We start from the raw sequence: 26,024 nt of genomic DNA, 5'->3' as shown, positions 1-26,024 counted from the left end.
TCAAGTCGCTAGGATTCGAACACGGAGTTAAAATAGAATTATATCTTAAATGAACCGGTAATTTAGACTGATGTACCTGAAGAAGAAATAATAAATTAAAGGATGATAAAAGGCTTTTTCATAAACTACTGGAGTAAATAAAACATCATCCAGAACCCAATCCCTAATATGTCTTAATAAACAAACCCTCCGATAGATACGAAGTCCCATACCACCTCTCTTCCCTGATCCTAATAAAATATCAAAAGATAATTTTGGCTTTTTCCCGGCCCAACAAAATTTAGTAATTGCGGTTCTTAATTTCCGCCAGTCTCTACTTGTCAATTCCAGGGGAAGCAGTTGAAAAGTATATAACCATTTGGGGAAAAGAACCATTTTAAAAAGAGCTATACGCCCATCTAGGGATAAAGGCAAAGACTGCCATTTCACAATCTTGGTGTTGTATGACTCAGTAAATCTGGAATATTAGATTTATTTAAAAATTTAGAATCTACCAGAATATGAATACTCAAGTATTTAAATTGATCTTCCATCTATCTTAGTGAAGAATCAGGACCCCAATGTATGCGTAAACTATCATTTGTAGCCATAGCTTCAGATTTTTCCATATTTAATTTAAATCCTGAAAAATCACCAAACTTAGCAAAACTTTCCATTAAGGACTGTAATGATATCGTAGGATTTGTTAAATGCACTAAAATATCATCTGCAAAAGCAGCAATTTTAAAAGTAGAAGACCTGATATCCACTCTGATAATATCTGGATTAGCAAGAATTTCACGAATCAATGGGTCCAAGGTCAATACAAAAAGGAACAGAGACAAAGGACATCCTTGCCTCATCCCTTGGCCCACAGTAAACTTACTTCCATGTTTTGGTTTTTAATAGAAAAGGCATATTGAAGCTTTTCCCTTGTATGAGCGTGCATTAAGGATTTATGAAGATAGCCTGGGTCCCATGCATCCTCGAGTGGGTGAAACACTGAAAAATACGGCACTGCTGAGGTAAGGATAACTTTTATATTTGGCTTTCTAGGTAGTATTTATACTTAACTTAAAGTTGAAGGCTAACTATGGGCATGAGTCAGCCTCTGTAGGTTTTTTGTTTTTAGCTTTGGAGGACAAATCTCTCTAACTAGTTATGTTTTGCTGATTAATAACCATTTTATAAGTGAGGTACTCTTTAAGTATTTTGATTGATCAAAAGGTATCATCCTGGTCAAAAAGCTTTGGGACATGCAGGAGGCAAAACCACTGTAGATTCTTCAGTGATGCATACAGCTCCACCACAGACCTATGAAAAAAAGATTAGTCACCTCCAGCTAGAGAATGACATGGTGGCTGTTACCCGTGGCTAGCCTCAGGTAACCCACCAAAATGGTGGGGAAAAAGAAAGTGCTCACCACGGGTACGGGGACAAGGCCATCCACCACCCCATGGAGCGGTGAATGGCCTTGTCTCCGCAGTTAAGGGAGGGAACGCGGACGGTCACCGATCACGTGCAGCCCCCTCCATCCTTCCTACCTACCAATCGCAGCCGCATCTATTTCCCTCATTCCTGTCTAGCTACCAATCACCATCGCATCTATCTCCCTCACTCCCTTCCCCTTTCCTTCGTGGCACGTTTTAATTTAATTTGTTCAAGCAGCCGGAGCCTGAAGTCACGTGCGTCTATGGACGCTTCTCCTCTGATGCAACGTTTTAATTTGTATAGGGGAGTTAGGCAGGGTTGTCCATTATCTCCTTTGCTCTTTGATATTGTTTTAGAACCCTTATTATTAGCTATTCAACAAGCAAAGGGAATTCAGGGTATTCCCCGTAAAGATTGGGAATATAAAGTCTCTGCATATGCAGATGATATATTACTTCATTTGAGAAATCCAAGAATAACCATTCCATGTTTGTTGGAATTGATAGAAAAATTTGGAAAATTCTCAGGATTTAAGTAAATCTGAAATTCTTCCACTTAATGTACATTGTAAAAGGAGTTTGATACATTCTCATTTGTATGGAAGGAAGATGGACTAAAATATTTAGGTATTTGGATTAAAAACACACTAGAAGATACGGTGAAAGAAAATGAAAAATTTATATTAAAAAAAGGTGATAGAAATGTGTGAGAAGTGGAATCCTTTGCATTTGTCTTGGTGGGGGAAGAGTTCAAACTGTTAAAATGATGATATTGCCTGTGGTTTGTTATCCAATGGGAATGATACCAGTTTTTTTTCAGGGGTCTTTTTATAAAAAATTGAATTCTATTCTTACAAAATTTGTTTGGCTGGGTAAAACTCCTAGAATCGCTTTAGTATCTTTACAAAAACCAATTAAGGAGGGAGGGGTAAATTTTCCAAATTTTTATAGGTATCATCAAGCCTATATTTTACGCCAAGGTATGTATTGGGTCCTCCCTGAGCTCATTGATTACACCCCAGATTGGTTATATTTGGAATGGCGACTCATGTTTCCTTTACATCTTTGTCATGTCCTTAGTATCAAGATGCCTAGACTGTATAAAGATAATAGAATTTTATTGGACACATGGAAAACCTTACGATTTGTCAGCAATCTAACAAATATTCCTATTAGTAAATCAACAAATCAAACCATATGGCTAAACCCCAAGATTCAAATTGGCAGATTTAAGATCATCTGGAAGCATTGGATGATTGCAGGAATAAGGGCTTTAAATGATATTTTAAATGGTAAACTGCTTGATTTTTCACAGTTGCAGCATAAATATGGTCTTAATAAATCACAAAGTTTTAGGTGGCTGCAACTGAAGCAGGCCATTCAGGTAGGGTTCCCTGACTGGAAAAATCTGAATACGCAATATAGTCTGGAATTTCTAGGCTTTCAGGCGGACTTTCTGGGACACCAGGCCGCGCAGTGGTATAAAATTATAAGTGATTCTGTTAAAAAGAAACCCAAAAATGGTCTTAGAGATATTTGGAGCATTGAGATTAAGCATCAAATTTCAGCATCTCAATGGCCACAAATTTGGTCTTGGAGGATGAGATGTAGTGTCTGGATTTATGGGACAAACTTGGTTTTTTCTTCTGCATAGAGCATTTTGGACCCCAGTTAGACTACAAAAGTTAAATAGTTCAAAGTCTAATAGATGCTGGCAATGTAATCTTGAAGTAGGGACTTTAGATTAGAGAATGACACGGTGAAAAAATTGGTCCCCGTCACCGCCCCGTCCCCGTCTCACCATCCCCGTCACCGCCCCGTCCCCATCTCACCATCCCCGTCACCGCCCCGTCCCCGTCTCACCATCCTCTTCACCGCCCCGTCACCGCCACTGCCAACCCATTCACCGCCCCGTCACCGCCACTGCAATCCCATTCACTTTTCTTTATTTACGTATAAAGGAAACATTCTTTAAAACTTTAAAACTTAGTTAAATATTAGTTAATAACTATACAAAAACAAAACACGCAGAGAAAAAATTAATTAATATAAATTCTCAAAACTGACACATTTTGATCACTAAATTTAAAATAGTTATTTTTCATACAGTTTTTCAATCACTAATCTTCCACCACCCCTGGGGCTAGCAATGCAAAAACAAACACGACATGTACTTTAAATGTACCTAATCGCGGCAAAGATCTCCCTGCCGTGATTAGCATAGTGACCGCGGCTACGGCTGCAAGTCTCCCCTCCCCCCAGCGATCATGGCAGGAGGGCACCCAACCCCTCCTGTAGACCCCCCCCCCACGGCCCTCCCGACAATCGCAGCAGAAGGGTATCCAACCCCTCCTGCCGGTCCTCCCAATGGCCTCCCCTAAGATCGCCGGCAGGAGGGTACCCAACCCCTCCTGCTGGACCCCCCCCCCCCAACGAACCCTCCCACCCCGGAACCCCCTTAGTCTTACTTTCCAAGTTGGACCGGACGGCTCCTCACACGTATGGCCAGCAGGCTTGCCTCCGTCCAAATGAGGCGGGCCCGCCCCTACCCTGCCCAACCCACAGGATCCTAGGGCCTGATTGGTCTAGGCACCTAAAGCCACTCCCGCTATAGGAGGGGCCTTAGGTGCTTGGGCCAATCAGGCCCTAGGATCCTGTGGGTTAGGCAGGGGAGGGGAGGGGCGGGCCCGCCTCATTTGGACGGAGGCAGGCCTGCTGGCCAGACGAGCGAGGAGCTGTCCGGTCCAACTTGGAAAGTAAGACTAAGGGGGTTCCGGGGTGGGAGGGTTCGTTGGGGGGGGGTCCAGCAGGAGGGGTTGGGTACCCTCCTGCCGGCGATCTTAGGGGAGGCCATTGGGAGGCAGGGGAGGGGAGGGGCGGGCCCGCCTCATTTGGACGGAGGCAGGCCTGCTGGCCAGACGAGCGAGGAGCTGTCCGGTCCAACTTGGAAAGTAAGACTAAGGGGGTTCCGGGGTGGGAGGGTTCGTTGGGGGGGGGGTCCAGCAGGAGGGGTTGGGTACCCTCCTGCCGGCGATCTTAGGGGAGGCCATTGGGAGGACCGGCAGGAGGGGTTGGGTACCCTTCTGCTGCGATTGGCAGGAAGGGTTGATCTGACAAATGAGGAGCACGGTGAAACACAGGTAAATAGCGGTTCCTAGAAGGGGGTACATTGGCCCGCGGGGACAAACCTGTTCACCGTTTCCGCGGTCGGTGAATGGCCTTGTCCCCGTCACCGCAGCGACTGCTAGTTTTCTTCCCCGTTTTCGGCGGTGACCCGCGGCTTAAATGCGGTGGCCGCGGGTAAACCGTCACCGTGTCATTCTCTACTTTAGATCATCTTTTGTTTTATTGTCCCTTTATCTTAGCCTTTTGGAACTCAATTTGATATCAAGTAAATTGTTTATTGGAAAAGCATGTGGCATTATCTGATGATACAGTAATATTTGGTATGTCTATGAGGAAAAAGAGCCAAATATCATCAAATAACAATAATCTTTTATTGATAACTAGTGTTTAAGCCCGTTAGATTAATGGGTGCTAGATGATCACCTCTCCTGCTTTTGAACCTGGGCAGGGGCAGAGGCAGAGGCAGAGCCGGGGCGGGAGGGAGTGACGGTGGGAGAGCAATTTCAAAGCCTCGGAAGCGGCGGCTCATTGACCAATCCATGCTTACAACGTCCCCACACTCGCGGTCTGGCTGGCTCCCCCACCAAAGCCCTTCGCAGTGGCAGCCCCTCCCGCATCCGTCCCCGCGTCCCAAGCCTCTCCGAAGGCCGGCTCCCACGAAAATGGTACCCCTCTGTCCAAAGCCGCAGTGGCAGCCTCCCTCAAAACACATTTCAAATTCTGACATATTGTAATCACAAAACAGAAAATAAAATTATTTTTCTTACCTTATGTTGTCTGGTCATTATTCATATCATGTAGGGGTCCCAGGTTATGGTTGGCTTTTGATAACTCACTTGCCAGGGCCCCTTCTTTCTTCTTCCCTCCCTCCATCCCTGCAGCTGAAGACAGGCACCTCCCCCCAGTGGTCTGAGACAGGAGGGAGCAGTTAGGAAAGGGTCTGAGGGCAAAGAGGGGCTCAACAGCACCCAACCACCTTTCCTTCCCTCCCTCCATCAGGTGCAGTGAATCCACCAATGTTAAAAGGATCCGCATCGAAATCGGAGGCCTGCCACTGCCGTAGCACGTTCCCCTCTGCCTTGGTCCCGCCCCTTCTCTGACATATGGGACCGCGGCAGAGGGAACGTGTTACGGTGGCGGCAGGGCTCCAAATTCAAAGCAGCTGCTTTTAACATAGATGGAGCTGAACTGACCTGATGGAGGAAGGGAAGGAACGGTGGGGCAAATTTCGGCAACGGCAGGAATTGTTTGGTGGGCCAAGCACCGGTTTCTTTAGGCAGCCCCGGTTGTTTACTTGGATTCAATGTGAGCCGGGTTTGTAAGGCCGCCGCAGCCTCACGGCTAGGTAGGGGGACAACAATGGCTCTTATGCTCAAGCCCCCGCCGCAGCTCCTCTCTCGATCCTGGTGCGGTTCGAGAGAGGAGTTGTGGCAGCGGCTTGAGCATAAGCGCGATTGTTGTCCCCCTACCTAGCGGCGAGGCTGCGGCGGCCTTCCTCACCCAGCACTCACGGCTGGCGGCCGGCGAACCCTAATGCTGACATTGAATCCAAGTAAACAACCAGGGCTACCTAAAGAAACATGGTAATCATATTCTGTTCTGAAAGCCCCCCGCCGCAGCTCCTAGGCGGTTGAGGGGGGAAGGTTGTGGTCGGAGTTGCTAGGCTGCAGCGGATGTGTGAGTTGCGAGTGTGGGGCCTGTAGCGGCGCGAGGTGGAGAGCAGGCTGAGGTGACGTAGTAGGCGCGCATGCGCACTCGTGTTTCCGCGACGGGATCAGGGAACACGATTTTTTTAGTGCGCATGCGCGTCCTACCATTTTATTATATTAGATGACAGGAGTCGCCATTCAGCATATCACAAGTAATTGGAAAAACTACAGTAGACTCAATTATAATTTCTGGTGGAATTCATTATGTCACATATATAAAATGGGAAGAACAATAGCTATACAACAAGGAAGCTATAAGAAATTTAATAAAATTTGGGAGCCATTAACTTCTTATTGTAATGAGTAAATACCATTTTCTATTGAACACTGTTTAATGTTAGGAAAGGGGAGGCTTCATATTTTATTATTCATGTTGGGAAAATTATAGAGGGAATGATGGGAGGGGAGGGTGGTAATTTTATGTATTATAAGATAAAATAGAAAGAATGTCAAGTGATGTGTTAACTGTATTGTTGTAAAGTTTGTACACTTGATGTAAGATTGAAAATGAATAAAGAATTTAAAAAAAAAGAACAGCTGGCAGCATCAACGGCAACACAGCCGGCTCTGCTCCATGAAGGTCCCGCGATGACTGCATCTGCCGGCTCTTCTCCAGAAGTAACGTCAGAAGGTAAATGTGCCGGAAGACGCAGTCATTGTGGGACCTTCTTGGAGCAGAGCCGGCCACGTTGCCGTTGATGCCGGGGGGGGGGGCATGTTGCCATTGATGCCTGGGGGGGCCCATAGCTGTTGCTGTTGCCGTTTGGAAAAAAGAAAAAATTGGTAAGGTGAGTTGTCTACCCTCCTTCAGCGGGCCCCTCCTGACAATTTTGGGCCCTAGGCACGTGCCTACTTGGCCTACCCATTAATCCAGTCCTGCTGGTATAGCAATTCCATTGACCAAACCTTGAAACTGATATTCTCCATTCTATAACAAAATCTATTCTAGAACAATGGGCTCCTTTATATCTTTCATGATGGGGAAAAATAGAAGCTGTTAAATTGTACTTACCCCTAAACTCAACTTTATATTTATTATGATCCCCTTCTTTTTGTTTCCTAACTTATAAAAAAATTAGACAGTATCATTAATAAATCTTTTATGGCGCAGTGAAATTTCTCATATAGTTTTTCACAAATTGCAATAACAATAAGATATTTGAGCAACTGGGCACATCATGGAAGGACTTTGCAGGTTGGAGGAGTCTTAACAGTGGACTCTTGTTTCCATATCAGAGGCAGACCTACTACTACTAATCATTTTTAAAGCACTGCTAGACATATGCAGTGCTGTACATCAAAACATAGAACAGAGTCCCTGCTCAAAAAAACCTACAATCTAGTCAAGACAGACAAATGGACAAGAAGGAGCATCAGTACACAGTGATCTGGTGGGGGGAATTACATAGTGAATACAGATATTGCTGCTTAACAGGTGGGTTGGAGTTTGGAATTGAAAGCATCTTCAAAGAAGTTGGGGAGCAAATCCCCACAGCCATCCTGCCTCCCCCATGCTTATTCCTATTCAGGTTTTAAAACATAACAAGATACAAATGATGTCATTTAACAGTAGTTCATTTAAATCCAAAAGCAACTTCTACAGTTTTTTAAATCATTGAATTCAATTGCCAATTGTCGAAGATATGTTTTTTACATATTCATGCTAGCATTTTATAGATACTGTTCTATCTAGCTAGAACAGCCTGTTTAAGGCTAGTCTTAGAGAATGACCCAGGGTCACAATTTGTCCCCATTCTGGGATTATTCACGGGTACCAGTCCCTGTGTCATTCTCTGTTCAGAGCAAGGGTGAATCCAACCCAATGTATTTTGTAGATGGACTCCCCAGGAAGCCACAAGAACTCAATCTTTAAAATGTAGTTATATTTATTTGATTCTTGCTTTTCAAGTTGCTGTTCTCTCATTGGACATAATGGTTTGAAAATCTTCTACCAAAAATAAATTTTCAGTCTGCTGTTGAATTATTTTGTCTGTAGCTATGAAGAAGGAAATTTTGAAAAGGCAGCAGAACTATACAAGAGAGCCATGGAAATTAAAGAAGCCGAACCTTCTCTGCTAGGGGGGAAAGCTCCTTCGCACCACTCATCAAGCGCAGACGCATTCAGTGTAAAGAACACTTCTCCTCCAAATACCTCTTTGGACCCAGGCCATAGGTGATGTGTGTGAGTGTAAAAAAAGCAGGTCAAATGATTAATATGTTGAGAAATATTTCAAAATCACAATGTAAAGGGTGGCTACTAAAATGGTCAGTGTTCTAGTACAAACGGTCTAGGAATCCTGAATGGTAGGGCTATCTCCCTGAAACTGCAAGTTTTTGCAGAAGGATATCATCTACATCTTTTAGCTCACCTCTTTCCCCATGAGTTGACCCATGCCTCCTCAGTTTTTTTTTACTACAAGCAAGTTGAGAAAGTGTCTTTCTGATCTGCTCTGACAGTTTATTATTTTGTGGTTTTATTTTTTAATCCAAATCCCGAAGCTTTCGGTACCACAGAGGTACCCACTAACCTGGGGCAACCCTGCCGGGGAAAAGATACAGACACTCTGAGACGAAGTCTGCAGCTAGCAGAGCAACCCTTTGAGGGAACCTGCTGAGCCGGCCCGCATTAACAGTTGTGGAGCTTGGGATGCACTCCTCTTGAAGCTAGCTCACCCCTGATTGGATCAGGGAGCTTAAGCACAGGATATTTGACCCCCATGGCAGTCGGGTTGGGTTTTGGCAGGTGTCATCTGTTTTCCCCTCCCCCCATTGTGGTGTGATAATCAGTGGGGTCTGAGGTCTCAGTCCAAATTTGGCCTGACTGGCAGCCCAAAGATTGCAGCGTTTGGACCTTTATAATCTTGGTGTGAGGCAGAAGTCTTCTCCAATTTTTCCAGCTGAAGCAGGCAGACACTAGCACAGCATTGTGAGCATAGGCTATTGTAGCCTACTAGTGTTTAAGCCCACTACATTAACGGGTGCTAGAGTAGATGTCTATCTGGGTTTTTTTCTTTGTCTCTCTCTCCTTGGATGCTGGCTGTCTGTCTGTTTGTCATTCTTTTTGTCTGTGTCTCGCCCTGGCCCCCTGTGTGTCTGTCTGTCTGTCTTTCTTTCTGTCTGTCTCCCTGGCCTCCTGCCTACCTCTATTTCTCTGTTGCTCCATGCCTGCCTGTCTCTCCATGGCCCCCGTTTCCCCCCCTCCCAGAGCAAAGCATGATTGCTGTCTACCCCCAGCACACCTCTCTACCCAGAGCAGCCCCTTTCCCTCTCCCCATGCCCCCTGTTGTGCCATGCTTGCCTGCTCCATGGCCCCTTTCTGTTCCCCCCCTCCCATAGCAAAGCATGATTGCTATCTGCCCTCCAGCACACCCCCCCCCCCAAAGCAGCCCCCTTTCCCTCTCCCCCTGGCCCCCTGTTGTGCCATGCCTGCCTGCTCCGTGACCCTCTTCTGTTCCCCCCCATGATTGCTGTCTGCCCCATCACACCCCTCCCCCAAAGTAGCCCCCTTTCCCTCTCCCCTTGGTCCCCTGTTGTGCCATGCCTGCCTGCTCCGTGGCCCCCTTCTGTGCCTCCCCTCCTGTTCCCCCCTCCCGTTCTTACCCTCCCTCCATCCATGGTTCCTGGTGTCTTCTGGCCCAGCGGCACGAACCACTGCCACCGCTGCTGCTCCTCTTCAACAAAGCAGCCTGCTGAGGTTCGCCGGCCAGATGTAGCGAACCTTGCAGGCCGCTCTCCACCTCGGTAGCACATTCCCTCTGATGCAATCGCGTCAGAGGGAACGTGCTACCGAGGTGAAGAGTGGCCTGCGAGGTTCACTACAGCCGGCCGGCAAACCTCAACAGGCTGCTTTGAAGAGGAGCAGCAGTGGCGGCAGCAGTTGGTGAGTGAGGGCGGGAGGGAAGAGTCACTGGCGTGTTTCCTGCCTCCGTGTTCCAAAATGGAATTCGGCACAGAACGACACAGCATGGCGCAGCAATCACAAAACCCTAAGTGTGCATGCGCGCTTAGGGTTTTATTATAGAGGATAGGGAAAATTGGGGGGGAGGGTCTGAGATTTGATGTTTTGAAGGTTTCTGGGGCCAGAGATAAGGTCCCCTAACTCCAAAAAATCTTTCCCATAATTTTGGGGATTTCCCATAAATTTGGTGAATTTCCCCCAGGCCATCTTTTGGTACAAAATTGTTGCTGTTGCTGGATTTTTCAATTTGGATTAGAAAACCTCTATCTGCCTCAAATCCCCTTACTTTTTGTTAAAATTGTTAGGGATGGATCCCTCAGGCTGTTCTATCCCTTTCTCATGCCAGATTTGCGCTGGATAGTTGACTGAGAAGCGTCCTTGTGCCACTTGCTGCAGGGCATATGAGGGGGTAGGAACCATGTGCTTAGCCCCCTCTGATACCTCTAGGGCTATAGATCTGCAAGAGGCTTATTTTCCAGGAAATAAATTTCTTTCAGAGCCCAAGAGATGACAAAGTGAGTCCCTACAGAGGTCACATGGGCTCTGTGCAGGGCTTTACCCCTGACTTTGCAAGTCCGATGTGGAAATATTATGTAAATTGTTGGGGTCCTCCCACACCATCTGTAGGCAAAATGACGCCTGCACAGAGGGGGTGTTCCCTTGAGTGCAATCCCCCCCCCCAAAAAAAAAAAAAGCCCTGATCAGGACCAAGAAGACCAGTCAGAGAAGGACTCACAGTCCATGCCTTTACTGTCCCAGAGTGAGGCTTCACTCCTGGGAGATTTGGGTTCCCAGACAGAGGCAATGGTGGCCCTTGACCAGGAGAAGGATCCTATTGTACGCCGTCTTTTTAAGTTGGCAGCTCTTCTGGAAATTATTACGGATTCACTGCAGGAATTAAATTTGGAATCCCCGCAGATTTCAGTTGCACAGTGCTCAGTTAAGAGTGGTTCCAAGGCTCAGTCCATCTTTCTGTTGTTTTTGCTACAAAGTGTTGTATGGATCATTTTACACCTGTTCTTCCCACTTTAAACCTTTTTACCCACTCATAAACCTTTTGTTGATTCATGGTGCTATGTCCATACTAAGTCAATATCAGACAATGAATTTCCACAGGCTTCACTCCCTCTGCCCAAAGTGTACTATGCATTTTTCTTTGATGGTGCAATCTTGCAATGGAGCAGTCATGTTTCTGTTGGACGACTAAAGGCTAAGCATTTCACTGTCCGTGGACAAACTATCCAACAGACAGTGTACGAGTACATATGTTACATTTTGCAAGTTCTGTTCCAGTTATCATGTAATTTAACAATTGCCTTTAATTTTTGATTCACCCTTGCATCGCTCTATAGTACAGCCACACCTTTTTTTTTTAAATTCTTTATTCAGTTTTAACTCTTGCAACAAGTGTACAATATTCAATCAGATAATTCGTACAAATCACTTGACATTCTAACAATTATTGTCAAATGCATATAAAAAAATCCCTCCCCCACCCATCCCATTCATCAGGAATAAACCCATTAAATCACATAACATACCTCCCCATCCCCACATTTAATATAGTCCTTGAAAACTGTGTGTAATTCTGGTCACAGTATCTCAAAAAAGATATAGCAGAATTAGAAAGGTACGGAGAAGGACAACAAAAATTATACGAGACATGGATGGGATGACTTCCCTATGAGAAAAGGCTAAAGTGGCTAGAGCTCTTCAGATTGGAGAAGAGATGGCTTAGGGATGATATGATAGAGATCTATAAAATACTGAGTGGAGTGGAAAGGGTAGATGTGAATCATTTGTTTACTCTTTCAAAAAATAGTAGGACTAGGGGACATGCAATGAAGCTACTAAGTAGTAGATTTAGAACAAACCAGAGAAAATATTTCTTCAGATGTGTAATCAAACTCTGGAATGCATTCTGGAGAATGTGGTAAATCAGTTAGCTTAGTGGGATTTAAGAAAGGTTTGGACAATTTCCTAAAAAATAAGTCCATAGGCCATTATTGAGATGGCTTGGGGAAATCCACTTCTTATTACTAGGATAAGCAACATAAAATATGTAGATCTCCTCTATAAATGAAGATTCAAGCCCAGAAGCACTGGATTGGATGCGTTGGTTCAACTGTGGCTAGAGAAAGAGTTGTTATACATGTTTTCTCCATGGCCCAAGATAGGCCATGTCATTTGCAGAATAATGATTCATCCTGGGTTGGTAGTGACCTCGGATTTGACCCCGTAGGCCATGGTACTTGGACTTAGTCCATCTCTAGAGGGACCACAATCTCAGATTGCTAATCCATCTAGATTTGTAATCTCTAGGATCTGTTCCCACGGAGAATCCAGAACACTTTGGGTTTACGGCATGGCTCTTGTGCAGGCAGCTCTAGCAAGAAAAGGATACTCTGAGGTGGGCATTGCCTATCTCCTTACAGCCAAGAAACCTACGACAGTTGCGGCTTATGCTAAGGCCTGAAAGATGTTTCAACACTGGGGTGCCAAGGACAATGTAGGGCCTTTAAGAGCCTCAACTGCTGTAGTCTTGGCATTTTGGCAGACAGGACTTGAGAGGGAACTGGCAGTTGAATCCCTCAGAGTGCAGATAGCAGGGCTCTCATGCTATCGAGTTCAAGTGAAAAAGGATTCCTTAGCTTCTCATCCAGATGTGGCCAGATTTTTAAAGGGGGCTCTCAGGTTGCGCCCTCCAATCAGGCTGCCTTTTCCATCCTAGAATCTTAACTTTGTTCTACAGGGACTCAGCCAAGCATCACTACTGGACCTTACAGTCAAGACAATATTCCTGATGGCAATCACCTCAGCGAGGAGAGTCTGAGTTGCAGGTGCTATCATGCAGACAGCCATACCTCAAAGTTATGGAAACAGGGATTTTCTTGTGCATATTTCTTTCCTTTTTACCTTTACTCTTCATATCTGGCATCCCAAGTCCTCTAAATATTCTTCATACTTCGTCCTCTAACCTTTTATTGTAGTTCCTTCCTATCTCATCTCCTGTAAACCGTGCCAAGCTCTACGAACATGGAGAAGATGCGGTATACAAACCTAAGGATTAGATTAGATTAGAAGCATAATGGCAGATAAAGGCCAAATGGGCCATCCGCAGTAACCGTTATCTCTTCCTCTCTTTAAGACAGTGTCTCTCAAACGTTCTTATGCCGGGGCATACTAAAGGTAGTGGCCACGGCCTGAGGCACCCAGAAGTGCGCTGATGTTGCTGTGATGACATCACACATATGCGTGACATCATCACGTCGACGTCCGCGATGGGACCTGAGATGCTAGTAGGGGGTGTCAGCAGGGAAGAGGGCCGGAGAGAAGGAGAGGCACTAGTGCCAGCTGATTGCCTATAGCAGTGTTTCTCAACTTCTTCAAGCTAAGTACCCCTTAAGTCTAACAAATATCAACAGAGTACCCAAACCATAGACCTCTCTAGGCCCACCCAAGCCCTGCCCCAGATCCCATTCATTTCCATTCATTTTTCATATACACACAATATACACAGCAGATATAAATTCTCAAAACTGACACATTTCAATCACTATATTGAAAATAAAATCATTTTATCTACTGGCAATCCTTTGCAGGCTGCTGTAATTAGCTTTAAAGGTGAGACCGGAGGATGCTAGAGAGAAGGGGGAAACATGCAGGCCTTCAGCGAATCGGGCAGCGCTGGCGCTGACCCACATAGGGAAGTCAGCTGGCAGGCGCCTCTTTTCTTCCTCAGTGTGCCGTGGCACATTTGGAATCTCAGGAAGCACACTAGTGTGCCTCGGCGCACAGTTTGAGATACACTGCTCTAAGAGATCCCTCATGCCTATCCCTGGCTTTCTTGAATTCAGACATTCTCTGTCTCCACCACCTCTTCCGGGAGATTGTTCCACACATCTACCACCCATTCTGTAAAAAAAAGTATTTCCTTAGATTACTCCTGAGCCTATCACCTCTTAATTTTGTCCTATGCCTTCTCATTCCAGAGCTTCCTTTCAAATGAAAGACTCGACTCATGCGTATTTACATCACGTATGTATTTAAGCATCTCTATCATATCTTCCCTTCCCGCCTTTCCTCCAAAGTATACAGATTGAGATCTTTAAGTCTGTCCCCATACACCTTTGAACGAAGACCACGGACCATTTTAGAATCCTTCCTCTGGATTGACTCCATCCTTTTTATATCTTTTTGAAGGTGCGGCCTCCAGAATTGTACACAATATTCTAAATGAGATCTCACCAAAGTCTTATACAGGGGCATCAATAACTCCTTTTTCCTACTGGCCATACCTCTCCCTATGCACCCTAGCATCCTTCTAGCTTCCACCGTCACCTTTTCAACGTGTTTGGCCACCTTAAGATCATCACATAGAATCATACCCAAGTTCCACTCTTCTATCGTGCACATAAGTTCTTCACCCCCTAAATTACCTCAGGTTTTTGCAGCCCAAATGCATAACCTTGCATTTCTTAGCATTAAATTTTAGCTGCCAGATTTCAGACCATTCTTCAAGCTTCGCCAGGTCTTTCTGCATGATATTCACACCATCCTGGGTATCTACTCTGTTGCATATTTTGCTATCATCTGCAAAGAGGAAAATCTTACCTAACAGCCCTTAAGCAATATACTTTATAAAAATGTTAAAAAGAACAGATCCAAGAACAGAACCTTGAGGCACACCACTGGTAACGTGCCTTTCCTCAGACCAATCTCCATTGATCACTAACCTCTGTCACCTTCCACTCAAACAGTTCTTGACCCTGCCCATCACTTTGGGACCCATCCCAAGGGAGCTAAGTATATTTATTAGACATCTGTGTGAAACAGTCAAAGGCTTTGCTAAAATCTAAATACACCACATCTAGCGCACTCCCTCTATCCAATTCTCTGGTCACCCAGTCAAAGAAATTTATCAGATTTGTCTGACAATACCTACCTCTAGTGAATCCATGTTGCTTCCAGTCCTGTAATCCACAGGATTTAAGAAACTTCACCATTCTCTGTTTTAAAAGTGTTTCCATTAATTTGCTTACAGCAGAAGTCAGACTTACCGGCCTGTAATTCCCCACTTCTTCCTTACTTCCACTTTTGTGGAGAAGGACCATATCTGTCCTTCTCCAGTCCTCCAGTACCACGCCCAACTCTAGAGACTAATTGAAAAGGTCAATCAGCAGAGCCACCAGAAATGCCCTAAGTTTCTTCAGCACCCTAAGAGCTGTCAAAAAAGTAGTCAGAGAGGCCAAAATTCGAATGGAGGAAGATCTAGCACGGAACATTAAGAAAGGGGATAAATCTTTCTTTAGCTATATTAGTGACAGGAAAAGAAACAAAGATGGGATTGAACGCCTGAAGCAATCGGACGGTAACTTTGCAGAATCAGATTCTGCCAAGGCAGAACTACTAAACGAATATTTCTGCTCAGTCTTCACATGTGAAGCACCGGGAGATGGTCCACAGCTTCAGACGGGAGATAACCAGAAAGACCCGTTTCAAGATTTTGAATTTACGCCCAGTAGCGTCTACAACGAACTATCAAGACTCAAAGTAAACAAAATCATGGGACCGGACAACCCACACCCCAGGGTGCTCAGGGAGTTAAGTGAAGTCCTGGCGGAACCATTATCTGTGCTTTTCAATTTTTCCCTACGCACAGGAAGAGTCCCCTTGGACTGGAAAACCACCAACGTAATTCCACTCCACAAAAAGGACTGCAGGACAGAGACAGCAAACTACAAACCAGTGAGTCTCACGTCTATAATAATAATAATAACTTTATTTTTGTATCCCGCCATACCCGGAAGAGTTCTAGGCGGTTCACATCAATTAAACAAGGTTACAAGTGGTTTACAGCAGTTGAGCGGGGTTATGAGCGGTTCAATAACAAATTGATCAAAGTTGCCAGGGGGGGGTGAGGGAAGGATGTAGAGGGGAGAGTGGGTGTTAGATAGAAGGGGCGTTGGGATCCTGGTCTTGGAAGAGGCGGGTTTTGAGTAGTTTTCTAAAGCCGAGGTAGTTGGGGGCCTTGAGGGCCATTTGGGATAACCATGGGTTTAGCTTAGTGGCTTGGAAGGCGAGGGTTTTGTCGAGGAATCTTTTAGAGTGGCAGAGTCTATAGTGTGTAAACTCATGGAAACACTGATCAAACGGAATCTTGACACAATCCTAGATGATGAAAACCTACGTGATCCCCACCAACACAGGTTCACCCAGGGTAGATCCTGCCAATCCAATCTTATTAGCTTTTTTGACTGGGTTACTAGACAACTGGATGCCGGAGAGTCACTGGACGTGATATATTTGAACTTCAGTAAAGCATTTGATAGCGTCCCACACTGAAGGTTATTGAACAAGCTGAAATCGATAGGATTAGGAGACACTCTAATTACATGGGTTGGGGACTGGCTGAGCGGTAGACTACAGAGGGTGGTGGTGAACGGTACCCCGTCAGAAGCGTCGGACGTGCTCAGTGAGGGGCCACAGGGCTCAGTCTTGGGCCCAATTCTATTCAACTTATTCATAAGAGATATGACGCAAGGACTTAGGGGAAAGGTATCACTGTTTGCCGACGACGCCAAAATTTGCAACATAGTAGGCAAAAGCTTGTTACCTGATAATATGACACAGGACCTACTGCTGCTGGAACGATGGTCAACGACTTGGCAGCTAGGCTTCAATGCTAAAAAATGCAAGGTAATGCACCTGGGTAAGAGAAACCCGCGCAGAACTTTTGCACTAAATGGTGATCTAGGGGTGATCATTAGTGAGGACATGAAGGCTGCCAATCAAGTGGAGAAGGCTTCCTCCAGGGCAAGACAAATGATGGGTTGTATCCGTAGAGGTTTTGTCAGCAGGAGACCTGAAGTCATTATGCCGTTGTACTGATCCATGGTGAGGCCTCGCTTGGAGTACTGTGTTCAATTCTGGAGACCACACTACCGTAAGGACATGCTGAGGATCGAGTCGGTTCAGCGAATGGCCATCAGTATGGTCTTTGGGGCTCAAGGATCTCACGTATGAAGAAAGACTAAAGAAGTTGCAGCTGTATTCACTTGAGGAACGAAGAGAGAGGGGAGACATGATTGAAACGTTTAAGTACATCACGGGTCGCATCGAGTCGAAAGATGATATCTTCTGTCTCATGGGACCCTCGACCACCAGAGGGCATCCGCTGAAAATCAGGGGAGGGAAGTTTCATGGAGACTCCAGAAAGTACTTCTTCACCGAAAGAGTGGTGGATCAGTGGAACTCCCACTGCAGGTGATTGAGGCCAGCAGCGTGACGGATTTTAAGAGTAAATGGGATGCTCACGTGGGATCTTTAAGGAAGTGAATTCAGGGGGGGCGGATACTTGGAATGGGCAGACTTGGTGGGCTATAGCCCTTTTCTGCCACCATTTTCTATGTTTCTATGAATTCAACCTTCCACATCAATCAAGAAGTCTGGTTACCTGCATTTCATTCCATGAAGTTGAAGAAAAAGGCCAATTGCTGAAGTTACTGGATGTGTGGAGAGTTCTTCTCTGTTATCTTGAGGCGACCAATAACTTTTGAGCCCTAGTCAAGCTAAGTATGGCAAGACAGCGTCTAAGGCTTTATTTCCAGATAAGATTGGCAATCTCGACAGCATACATCAGCTGTGGGAAACAGCCACCCAGTGGAGTACCTAGGGTATGTGGCACCCGGGGCCCATCATTTTTTGACACCCCCCATGTAAAAAATATTTTTTGTAATAACCATGAAACGGTATAAATGGTCAGAATAGAAACAGGGAGTGAAAATATTCTTTTATTGAACCTCATATATGTAACCATTATTCCAAACATAACATAATATAACATAACATAAATTATGTCTGAATTGTCATGACATGAGAAGTACATATGGAGTAGTTGCAGGTGATGCTTGGGACAGTTCTGATTGTGTTAGTTCGGTTTTATGTGTTTTTTGAATAGAAAGGTTTTTATTTCTTTTTTGAAGGTTTTGTAGTCTTTGGTCGAGGTCAATAGGTTATAGAGTTGGGGGTCGAGTGTTGCAGCTCGAATGGCTAGGAGGTTGTTGAACAGTTTTTTCTTTTGACGTTTTTGGTTGGAGGGTGTGTGAATGGTGTGCGAGTTCTCCTATGTCTGGTTGAGGTGGATTGAATTATTTAGCTGAAGGAATTAGTTACCCCCCCCCCATTCCACACACATTAATTCTCTTCCATTTTTGTTCCCATTATAATAAAAACACTGATAAGTTCCCAGAAAAAAAATACATTAAAATAAGAAGTGAAAACAAAGGCCCCTACAGATGAGAACATAACATAAGAATAGCCTAACTGGGTCAGACCAATGGTCCATCATGCCCAGTAGCCCATTCTCATGGTAGCCAATCCAGGTCACTAGTACCTGGTCAAAACCCAAAGAGTAGCAACATTCCATGCTACCGATTCAGGGCAAGCAGACACTTCCCCCATGTCTTAATAACAGACTATGGACTTTTCCTCCAGGATTTGTCCAAATCTTTCTTAAAACCAGCTAAGCTATCTGCTTTTACCATAACTTCTGGCCACTTCATTTTTAAGCTTAGATCTTTCCTTCCAAACAGAGACCTTGCTAGATGTCAAATACAGAAAGAACAAGGTAATTTCACAAGGACTTACCGGTAACTGTGCAGGAAATGTGAATCTCCTCATACACCCACCATATAGTACAAAAATGTGCAAAGGTCTGGTTTTTTTCTTTCAATCACTACATAGCCTAATGCCACACAAGCAGCCCTGTTATAAACATATTCTGAAGGTCAATGCTAAGGTTAAGAAAGTTTCCTTCCTTGGACTACAAGGAGATACTGACAAACCACTGGAAGAGATCCCAAAACAATTACCTAGGCACAATACCCAAAGACCCACTCAGTGTGTGAACTAGTTGAGTGGAGTGGACTAACTGGGGGGTGGAAATGGGCCCGAAGTTTGCTCAGGAGAATTTCCCAGACCACCTCTTCCTCTCAACACATTGACACACTGCCACCACCACCACCACCACCACTAGGAACACCTCACCGGGTAGGCCAGCAATGCTTATAAACTTTATAAAACACATTATTATATTTTTTTATAAAGCACATATTTTAACTGAACTCTCTGACATCCTCAGCCTTTCCATTCACAAAAATAGAAGGAAGAAAAGTTCCCATTTCCTGCTGTCTCATGTCCCCGGCCTATACAATATTTTTCTTCTGCAGACCCTTCAAAAGTCTGACCAAATCCTCATTTCACTTGCATTATAAAGTACTGAGGATGCCATCTCTCCCCAATCCCAAGTTCTAAAGTCTGAGACAGTAGCGCAAACTGCCCGATTCAGGAAGAAAAATTTTGATTCAGCCTATTTAATTGGTTTTTCGATTCGATTTTCCTGCCCAGTTGAGTGATTTTTTAAAAAATCCTGGTGGGTTTTATAGCTTTTTCACCCCCTTTGGCTTCTCCTAACCACACTGGCGCTGTGGTGTAAATAAAATAAAGAAACAAAAAGGACTTTTCCTCTCTCTGTTAAATCCTAGCTCACATTTGCAGTCTAACACCAGCTCTGGCAGGATACACATTTCAAATCTGATATATTGTAATCACAAAACAGAAAATAAAATTAATTTTTCTACCTTTTGTTGTCTGGTTATTTTTCAAATCTTGTTGGTCCCAGACTCTGGTTTTCTTCTGATAACTTGCTTGCCAGGGTCTCCATCTTTCTTCATGCTAACCATCCATCTGCCATCTCTGTCCTCCCTTTCCATTTCCCTTCCCTCCCCAGGAAGTCTGGTATCTTTCCTTTTTTCCATCTCCCTCCTTCTCCACCACCCCAGGGCCCACCATCTCTCCCTTTCTTTTCCCAATTACCCTCCTATCCAGTATCTCTATCCCTCCTCCACACCATCCCTTGTTTCCAATTTCTCTCCCTTTCTGTTCCTTCCCTCCCTAAATCCCATGATCCATCATCTCTCTCCCTCTCCTCTATTTTCAGACCCATTATTTCTTCCCCCCCAAAGTCTGGCATATGCATGTCTCTTTGAGTACCCCCTTCTCTCCGTGTACTTCTACACCAGGGTCCCCCCCCCAAAGGCCTGTACCCCCCCTTAAACGTCTGCATCTCACCCCTGAAGGCCTGTCCACCCCCCTTGAAGTCCTACCTCTCCACCACCTCATCCAACATTTCTCCCTCTCATCTCTTCCCCAAGCATCTGTACCGTATGCCTCTGCCACCTCCAGGTCCAGTATTTCTTTCTCCCTCCCTATGCCCAACAATTTACCTGCTTTTTTCATTTCTTCATGTGCACCATCTTTTTCCCCTCTCACTCAGACACCCATGCCCAACAATTCTCCCTTTCTATTCCCTCCCCCACCTCAGCATCTTTCTCCGGAGACAAGCAGAGGATAAGCAGGTACACTTGTTGGTGACGTCTCTGACTGAGCCTGTGGGTCAGTGCCCTCCCCTAGCTATAATAAGCTTTAAGCTTACTGAGCATATGTAGGATGCCCTAGTCCTCAAGCCCCCTCCCCTCCTCCTGTCAGTTTTTTCTTGGCCCACTCCTGTTCAGTGGTAGCCCTCTCATTCTCTTTTCTCACAGGGGGGAAAAAACCTTTAACTAAAAAGGGAAGCCTATGGCTTTCTAGCCCTTAGGACTTTAAAAAATATATTATAACAATTATAATAATAATGACTTCCAAGACATCTTTTTCTTCAGAACTCCTGTTTTCTTTAAAAAAAACAACCAAAAAACAACCCAGAAATAAACTGGGTCAATTCTCGTCAGACACCTCTCCTAATTACAGAGGCAAACTAACTAGAACATTTTTTCACACATATTGCCGCTTTATTTTTTGGTGCGGCTTACCAGTCATTTTTTTAAAGCTTCATTTTTTCTTCCTCACGTGACAGTCTTTAGGACCGCAAAAACTTCTTTCCAGATATGGATTCCAGCGCTTCTCCTGCACAGCTTCGCCCTGGAACAAGTAAAAAAAAATCAGCAAAACATCATGCTTTACCTTTGGCTTCCTCCCCTCAGGGCCTTGCTTCGATGCCATCAGGGGAAGGAAGTGCCATTCTGCCTCAGCTGGCTGAAAATAAAACTCCAGCACCAGCGGCAATGCATAAGAAGCAGCAGCTCCCAAGTTTGCAGAGGACAGACACCCTTCTCCTCCAGTGACGGCTTCGACAGCATGTCCCTTGGTGAAGGATGCAGGGACTGTAGCATTAGTGCTGATAACTTCTAAGAGTGTTCCTGTGGCCCTGCTTTGGCCTCACGGTCCTCTGCCCTTCAAACACTGCAGGATTTTCCTTCGACATGTAGAGCAGCAAAGCAGACAAAGACCAGCTCAAAAATGGGTTGCCTCACCACCACCACTAGCTTAGGAAAAGGTACTTTCTAAGCGCATCCCCCACCCGCTTGATCTCTGAGCCGCCTTCTCAAGTATCTCAGTCTGTCCAGTCCTTATCTGATTTTTTTCTGCCTCTTGCAAAGATTTATGCAGGATAGCGCTGCCCTGCTTCAGCCTTCTGACCTTACTCCTCCTATACCTGCTTTAGAACCCCAGCAGTGCCATGCCTGTGTAGAACAATATCCCATAGATCACTTGATGGATATTCCACAGGATGTGGCATGGGGGTCATTGTACCCCCACATGCTCCTTTCTAGCACAAGGGCTTTCATCATAAGAACATAAGAAGTTGCCTCCACTGGGTCAGACCAGAGGTCCATCGTGCCCAGCGGTCTGCTCCCGCGGCGGCCCATCAGGTCTATGACCTGAGAAGTGGTTCCTGACCATTTCTATAACCTACCTCTACTTCTATCTGTACCCCTCAATCCCCTTATCCTTTAGGAACCTATCTAAACCTTCCTTGAACCCCTGTAATGTGCTCTGGCCTATCACAACCTCCGGAAGTGCGTTCCATCTGTCAACCATCATCTGGGTAAAAAAGAACTTCCTAGCATTTGTCCCCTCTCAATTTCTCCGAGTGACCCCTTGTACTTGTGGTTCCCCACAGTCTGAAGAATCTGTCCCTGTCTACCTTCTCTATGCCCTTCAGGATTTTGAAGGTTTCTATCATGTCTCCTCTAAGTCTCCACTTCTCCAGGGAGAACAGCCCCAGCATTTTCAACCTGTCAGCATATGAAAAGTTTTCCATACCCTTTATCAGTTTAGTCGCTCTTCTCTGGACCCCCTCAAGTACTGCCATGTCCTTCTTGAGGTACGGCGACCAGTACTGGACACAGTACTCCAGTACTCCCAAGGAATGGTCAGATCAGGATGATATCATCAATGTCGACTTACTTGGCTGCCTCGTTTACAGCCAGCTATACCAGAGGAGCATTCATATCCAAAATTTTGCAAAAGGTGTCTTCTCTATTAAGTCTCAGTCCTGATGCCATGCCAACAGCTAGTAAGGATTTTCATTCAATACTTCAGTACTGTAAGTCTCCATTCAGAGAAATTATTTCCCTTACCAGTTCATCAGGTCTTGAAGGACCTCCAACTGGATAACTGGCAGAAGCCCTTGTCAGTCTCCACGGCTTCTAAATGTCTTGAGCTGAACTACAAAGTACAAAAAGCACCTCAGACCTCTCAATTCTTGTCTAAAAAGAGAAAAATTCAGAATATCTTTCTGCAATTCTTCCCCTCCTCAAGCAGTACGATTGGTTAGCCACCCTAGACCTCAAAAATGCCTACACTCATGTTCCTATTCATCTATCCCACTAGCGTTTTCTACACTTCAAATTCCTTAACAAGCATTTCCCCAGTACAAGGTTCTGCCTTTTGGCCTATTGTCAGCACCTAGGGTGTTTACGAAATGCCTAGCAGTGATTGTGGTGCATTTGTGAAGACATCATATTGTGTTTCCTTAACTTGACGATTGGCTACTAGTGACTCACTGTAAGGACAGTTTACTCACCATTCAAACCACAGTGCAAACATTGGATTTCATCATCAATTTCAAGAAATCCAAGTTGACTCCAGTTCGATCCCTCACATTCATTGGAGCACTTTTAGACACCACCTCTGCAAGGATCTATCTTCTTCAAGAAAGACATCAAGCCATCATCATGCTAGTAAACCAAGCAAGACAATCAGCTTCCCTACCAACTCAAACAATCTTATGCTTACGAGGCCACATGACAGCTTCGCTTTCGCTGGTTCAACATGCCTGACTCTGCCTGCATCCATTACAGTGGCACCTCAAGCTCCACTGGAATCATCTCCATTTGCTTTCACAGCTGATTTCTCTGTCTTTAAACATCAAGAATTCCCTGCTGTGGTGAATTCATTTCCCCTGCCTACACAGAGGGGGTCCGTTCCAGCTTCCGCCGCCTTCTCTAACCATAACCATCGATACTTTCAATCAAGGGTAGGGGGCGCATCTCGACAGCCTCAAAATGCAGAGCTCCAAGCAGTTTTTTATGCACTCCAAGCCTTCCGTCTATGGTTTTCCCAACAGAACATTTTCATTCAGACAATCAAGTGACCTTGTTTTATATAAACAAACAGGGGGTTCCGGATCTCTCAGACTCTGTAGATAAGTTTACCATCTGTGGAATTAAGCTCTGTCTTCAAGTGGACATTCATGCAGTCTACAGTATATTCCAGGGAACACAATATCCTGGCAGACTCCTTCAGTAGGAAACTCGACCCTCATTCCTTCTGTCTTAAGCGACATTTTCCAGCACTTGGGGACTCCTCAGGTGGATCTCTTCATTTATCCAGTCAATGCACAATGCCATCTGTTTTGCTCACTTCACCCAGCGCCACAAGCGCTGGCAGGGGATGTTTTTTCCATTCCGTGGGACCGCAATTTTCTCTGTGCCTGCCCTCCATTTCCTCTCATTTCCAAGGTGCTTCAGAAAGTTCTCATGGACAGGGCGCAGCTCATACTCATTGCACCCAGGTGGCCCAGACAAATATGATACCCTCTGCTCCTGGATCTTCTGGATGCTCCTCCAATTTCCCTTGGGGACTATCCTTCTCTTCTCTCTCAGCACAATGGCCAGCTTCTGCATCCCAATCTTCAGTCTCAGTCTTACAGCCTGGAAATTGAGAATGGGCAAATAAATGGCAAATGCGCTTTAACATAGAGAAATGCAAGGTCATGCATATAGGGAAAAGGAACCCAATGTTCAGCTACAAAATGGGGGGAGCATTGCTGGGGGAAAGTAATCTTGAAAAAGACTTGGGGTGTGCTGGTGGATACAACAATGAAATCATCAGCACAATGTGCAGCAGCCTCAAAGAAAGCAAGCAGAATGCTGGGCATCATTAAGAAGGGTATCACAACCAGGATGAAGGAAGTCATCATGCCCCTGTATCGTGCGATGGTGCGCCCGCATCTGGAATACTGTGTCCAATATTGGTCGCCGTACCTCAAGAAGGACATGGCGATACTTGAGAGGGTCCAAAGAAGAGCGACGAAAATGATAAAAGGTATGGAAGACTGTTCATACGCTGACAGGCTGGACAAGCTGGGGCTCTTCTCCCTGGAGAAGAGGAGACTTAGAGGAGACATGATAGAAACTTTCAAGATCATGAAGAGCATAGAGAAGGTAGACAAGGATAGAGAGGGCACTCGGAGAAACTGGAAGGGGACAGGTTTAGAACCAATGCCAGGAGGTTTTTCTTCACTCAGAGAGTTGTGGACACATGGAACGCGCTCCCGGAGGTGATCGGGCAGAGTACACTACAGGGATTCAAAGAGGGATTGGATAGATTCCTGAAGGATAGGGGGATTGAGGGGTACAGGGAGAGGTAGATAGGGTATAGAAAGAGTATAGATAGAAAAATAAGGGGGCTATAGGGCTAAATCAAGAAAACCTGACAGGTCATAGACCTGAAGGGGCCGCCGCGGGTGCGGACTGCTGGGCGCGATGGACCTCTGGTCTGACCCAGCGGAGGCAACTTCTTATGCTCTTAGTTCCATCCTAACCAACCGTCCTCTCTCTCAATCAGTTAAAACAATTCTGCATGCCGCACAACATCCTTCCACAAGAAAATCCTATCAAGCTAAATGGGAGCATTTTTCCTTATGGGCATATGCACAAGGTCATCAACCTATTTATTGCCCACTAGACCATATCTTCACCTGTCTCTTACACTTGTCAGACTCAAGATAATCTCTGTAAGACTTTATTTGTCAGCCATCTCAGCGTACCACTCATTGGTGAATGGCAAAACCAGTTTCCCAGCATCCTTTGATCTCTCGTTTTAGGAGAAGCCTTACCAATCTGAGACCTCCACTGCGAGATCCTTCTCCATCCTGGGATCTTAATGTAGTTTTAGACCAATTGATGAAATACCCCTTTGAGCCATTGGGTTCTGCATCTCTCACTTTCCTTTCCTGGAAAACAGCTTTTCTTATTGCACTCATGTCAGCTAGAAGAGTTAGTGAGCGTCAATCTTTAGTCACTTATCCTTACTTACAATTTTTTTTCCAAATAAAGTGCTGTTACAGACTCATCCTAAGTTTCTTCCCAAGGTAGTTTTGGACTTCCACCTTAACCAGATCATCACCTTGCCATCATTTTTCTACCTCTACCTCCAAACTCCTCTGAGGCAGAGGAGCAGTTCTTTTTTAAATCAAGGCAACTTCTCATCTCTGAAAATCTACTCAATTATTCATTTCCTACAACCCAGTTACCTGTGGCCAACCAGCGAAGAAGAGCCATTTCTTCATGGATTACACGCTGTATACATTTTTGCTACACAAGAGCTCATCTTCAGCCCCCTAGTTCAATTGGGGCACATAAGCTGCAAGCTACAGCAGCTTCAATAGCCAACTTGAAGTCTATCCCAATCTAG

The 26,024-nt window shown here is 45.2% G+C and overlaps 1 protein-coding gene across 5 annotated transcripts in view; it reads left to right on the top strand.

Moving 5' to 3' along the window:
* NPHP3 (nephrocystin 3) overlaps window positions 1–26,024 on the top strand; it is a 267,264-nt gene that overhangs the window by 199,843 nt on the left and 41,397 nt on the right. For 3 of the 5 annotated variants that reach the window (XM_033929971.1, XM_033929970.1, XM_033929972.1), the window contains exons 27-28: window positions 889–1,004; window positions 8,241–9,240. In XM_033929971.1, the coding sequence (XP_033785862.1) occupies window positions 889–1,004; window positions 8,241–8,421 (297 nt within the window). In that variant the 3' untranslated portion in view covers window positions 8,422–9,240. Of the gene's footprint in view, window positions 1–888; window positions 1,005–8,240; window positions 9,241–26,024 lie in introns of those variants that run through there. The other 2 variants (XR_004538010.1, XM_033929973.1) reach the window with 2 other exon arrangements.

This window comes from Geotrypetes seraphini, chromosome 2 (assembly GCF_902459505.1).
Source record: "Geotrypetes seraphini chromosome 2, aGeoSer1.1, whole genome shotgun sequence".
Classification (NCBI taxonomy): domain Eukaryota; kingdom Metazoa; phylum Chordata; class Amphibia; order Gymnophiona; family Dermophiidae; genus Geotrypetes; species Geotrypetes seraphini.
This window is presented reverse-complemented; position numbering and strand designations above follow the sequence as displayed.